The sequence below is a fragment of the Priapulus caudatus genome, unplaced genomic scaffold (genome assembly GCF_000485595.1).
Source record: "Priapulus caudatus unplaced genomic scaffold, Priapulus_caudatus-5.0.1 Scaffold1564, whole genome shotgun sequence".
In the NCBI taxonomy this organism is placed as follows: Eukaryota; Metazoa; Priapulida; class Priapulimorpha; order Priapulimorphida; family Priapulidae; genus Priapulus; species Priapulus caudatus.
The window spans coordinates 52,730-56,816 of record NW_014578625.1 but is presented as its reverse complement, the minus strand read 5'-3'; the positions used below and the strand labels follow the sequence as shown (position 1 = coordinate 56,816).

At 49.0% G+C, this 4,087-nt stretch overlaps 1 protein-coding gene across 1 annotated transcript in view; it reads right to left on the bottom strand.

Moving 5' to 3' along the window:
• Window positions 1-1,914: 1,914 nt before the first annotated feature.
• LOC106817012 (insulin gene enhancer protein ISL-1-like) overlaps window positions 1,915-4,087 on the bottom strand; it is a gene marked incomplete at its 5' end in the record, with an annotated part of 50,572 nt that continues 48,399 nt past the window's right edge. Inside the window, one exon of the mRNA XM_014821658.1 lies at window positions 1,915-1,953. Coding sequence (XP_014677144.1) covers window positions 1,915-1,953 — 39 coding nt within the window. The remainder of the gene's footprint in view (window positions 1,954-4,087) is intronic.

Genomic DNA, 4,087 nt, shown 5'->3' with positions numbered 1-4,087 from the left:
ATATATATACATATATATATATATATATATATATATTATGTATTATATATAAATATGTGTATGTTACGTACATATTATACATATAATATATTATATATATAATATATAATATATGCACACATGCACGCACGCACGCTCACACGCCCCGACCGGGAAGTGGAAATGCGACACGTCTCAGTCAGCGGGAGAACAGATGGGTGGTTATGCCTGCTTCATAATTGATAGATACAGGTGCGAGAAGAAACGCTGACGGCTGGCTATAGCGGACACACCTGACACTTGATTGTCACCATGCAGAGTCCGTACAGCTGACATACGCCTGTAGCGCTGTCACATCATGCTGCACTAGCCGATTCACCCTGCTATACATACATATATACATACATACATATATACATACACATACGTACATACATATATATATATATTNGTGTGTGTGTGTGTGTGTGTGTGTGTGTGTGTGTGTGTGTGTGTGTGTGTGTGTGTGTGTGTGTGTGTGTGTGTGTGTGTGTGTGTGTGTGTGTGTGTGTGTGTGTGTGTGTGTGTGTGTGTGTGTGTGTGTGTGTGTGTGTGTGTGTGTGTGTGTGTGTGTGTGTGTATGTGTGTGTGTGTGTGTGTGAATACATTATATATATATGTATATATGTATGTATATATATACTTGTTTAGACATATAATCAAGCGCTAATAATACCTATTATAAGTTCTTGATATTATAGACCTATATATATATTATTAGCTATGAGCTCTTGCTATAATATGTATGTGTGATATATACTAGAACACGCTATGACGCCATGCTATACCATTGCAACGGTAACACGTATGAACGCAAGGCAACCCTGTTGAATTCGTACTTACTCAGTGAACACAGTTACACACCGTCTGTACAATTACAATACTCAGCCTATAGATACACAATCTCAATACATAGTCTCCATTAATATTTTTTTTACAAAGAGCTGGCGAGTTGATTTTATTCGCTCTCTCCCTCGCTATCCGTATCTCTTCCACTCTCTCTTTCCCTCTCTCTCTCTCTCTCCTCTCTCTCTCTCTCCTCTCTCGTCGTCTCTGCTGCTGCTCTCGCTCTCTTTCTCTCTCACACACACAGCCACAGCATGTCACTGACACAGGTCAAATTTTCTTTCTCTCTCTCTCTCCTCTCTCTGCTCGCTCAACACAGCAGCACAGTTCACACACACACAACCAAATAAAAACACAAAACAAAACAAGCGACCTAACACACAAATTCACTGCTCTCTCTCTCTCTCTGCGGCACCTACACACCGCCGCGACCACTATCCGCAGCTCTCTCTCTCTCTCTCTCTCTCTCATCACAGAGAGAGCGTACTCATAGCGTGTGACTAACTCACGGCTTCTATACGAGGGCCCACCAACGGAAGGCAACATGCGCTGATCCTTCCTATAGTTTACAGTCAGGGCCTTCGGTGTCTATGGGAAATCTTTATCCGTAGAAAATTTCATGCACACTTCTCTTCCGCACACACACATGTACATATATATATATCTATATAATAAATATATATATATCTATGTTTATATATACATATATATCAGGGGTTAATAACGAATTTGACAAATTTGACAATTTGACAAAAATGACAAATTTGTCATTATTAATCCCTGATATATATATATATATATGATATATATATATATATCTCTTATATATATATATATACTGGCGACACTATATGTATGTCGCTGTGTGTGTGTGATGGCGGGTGACAGGAAAGAGTTAGAGGGCGCTGTGTGTGTGCTGGTGGTGTGTGGTGTTTGTTAGCTCGCTCGCGCATTCGGACTTGAGATACTCGCCGGTGCGTGCCGGGCCTACGTGACTGAGACGACATCGAGGCTCGGCGGTCGTCGCCATGCTGTTTTTCGTCGCGCCGTTCATGTACGATTGTGGTGCTCGTCGCCGAAGCCGTGCATCTGTGACAGACGGAAAGAAGAGGTCGACGTTCAGCTGTTGTGCCAGCGGCAGGCGAGTCACGCTGAAGCGTGAACAGTCGTGAGCTCTTGATAGAGAAGCGAGAGAAGCAGAAGAGGGAGAGAGAGACGGGTGGGGGGAGAAAGGGGGAGGAAAAAGAGAGAGAGAGGAGAGAGGGAGAGAGGGTGAGAGAGAAGGACGAGAGAGGGGAGGGGGAGAGAGAAAGGGGGAGAGGGGAAGAGGGAGAGAGAAGGGAGAGGGGAAGGGAGAGAAGGGGAGAGAAAGAGAGAGAGAGAGGAGAGAGGGGGGAGAGGAAGAGAAAATGCGCGCAAAAGAGAGAGAGAAAAGAGCTAGCGAGAGTAGAGAAACCGATAGATATGCGGAGAGAGAACGAGAGAGAAGAGAGAGAGAGAGAGAGAGAGAGAGAGAGAGAGAGAAAGAGAGAGACAGAGAGCGCGCGAGAGAGAAGCGATAGATAGTGAGAGAGAAAGAGAGAGAGAGAGACAGAAAAGAGACAGAGACGAGCTATACACATATAGCCACAAATAATCTATAGGCAGTGCGCGTGTCTTGGGCCGCAGAAGTCTCTACACATAGGCTGTGCTGTGGCGGCATGCTAGGACCAATGAGCTTCACGCTCTGCAGGTAATGAAGCATCAAAGCATCAGGAATGCTCTTACGATGCAGGGCATACTGGCACTGCCACGCTCGTCACCCTCTCTATATCTTGGCCACTGTGTGTGTGTGTGTGTGTGGTGTCTCTCTCTCTCTCTGCTCTGCCACTCTTGTCGATCGTCTCTCTCTGGCGCGCCTCTCTTCTCCGTCTCTCTCTCTCTTCTGTCTTTCCGTTCCGCCTCCCTCTCTCTTGTCTTTCCTCTCTCTCCTCTTCTCTGTCTGTGTGTGTGTGTGTGTGTGTGTGTGGTGTGTGTGGGGGGGGGGGTGTGTGTGTGGTGTGTGTGTGGGTGTGTGTGTCGTGTGTGTGTGTGTGTGGTGTTGTGTGTGTGTGTGGTGGTGTGTGTTTGTGTGTGTGTGCGCGTTGCGTGTGTCTCCTGCTGTGTTGGATGTATCTCAATGTGTTTGTGAGTGTCTCTCTCTATCTGTACGCGCGCGCTCTTCCAATTCTTTCTCTGCCTCTCGTTCTCTTCTCTCTCTCTCTCTCTCTCTCTCTCTCTCGCTCTCTCTCTCGCGCTCTCTCTCTCGCTTACTCACTATTTCGCTCTCGCTGACTCTCTCTCCTGCGCACTCTCACTACCCCCTCCCCCCCCCACAACCCTTACTATCTCACCGCTCACTCCCCTCCCTCTCCTCCTCGCTCTCCTCCTCCTCTCTCTCTCTCTCTCTCCACAAGTAATTAATGCACCCGGCCAATTGGTCTGAATTATTGAAACCAGCCAATCTGCTCGTGAATAAGTGATGGCGACCGATCCGCTAATTCAGTCATTTTTCCAATATGGCGGCGGCGGCAGAGCACACCGACCCACGCGAGCACGGGGCCAAACTGATTTCTGTTGCATTATTTATCAACGCGAGGAGATACGTTTACTTATTTATCACTGGCGCGCATTATGTATGCATTAGTTCGTCTGTCGGCCCGGCCTTCATCAGTGATCGTCGGTCCGCCGACGGTCCGGCACGCAGCGAGCGGGGGCACGGGAAGCGTGACCAGCGTCTGCCGCCCCCCGAGGGGTCAGCAGTAATCCGGCCACTCAGGGGGGATGAAGGCGCGGCGGCGGCGGCGGCGGCAGCGTGCACTCAGTGCTGGTCATTACTGTGTGTATCGATGGGATCAGATCAGCTCTGTGAGCCTGCGCTGCGCATGCGCACCGCCCCGCAGGCGACGTTCTTATTCGGAAGGTTAATTCTGCCAATAGCAGGTAAAGCCGTCCATTGATGACTTCCGATGACCCCAATGTGACCTAGAATGACCCCAGATGACTCATGATGACTCATGATGACCCAGGATGACATGTGACGACCCGTGGTGACGTACTACTGCGCTCTCACTATAACCGACCGACCGACCGACCGACCGACCGACCGACCGACCGACCGACCGACCGACCGACCGACCGACCGACCGACCGACCGACCGACCGACCGACCGACCGACCGACCGACCGACCGACCGACCGACCG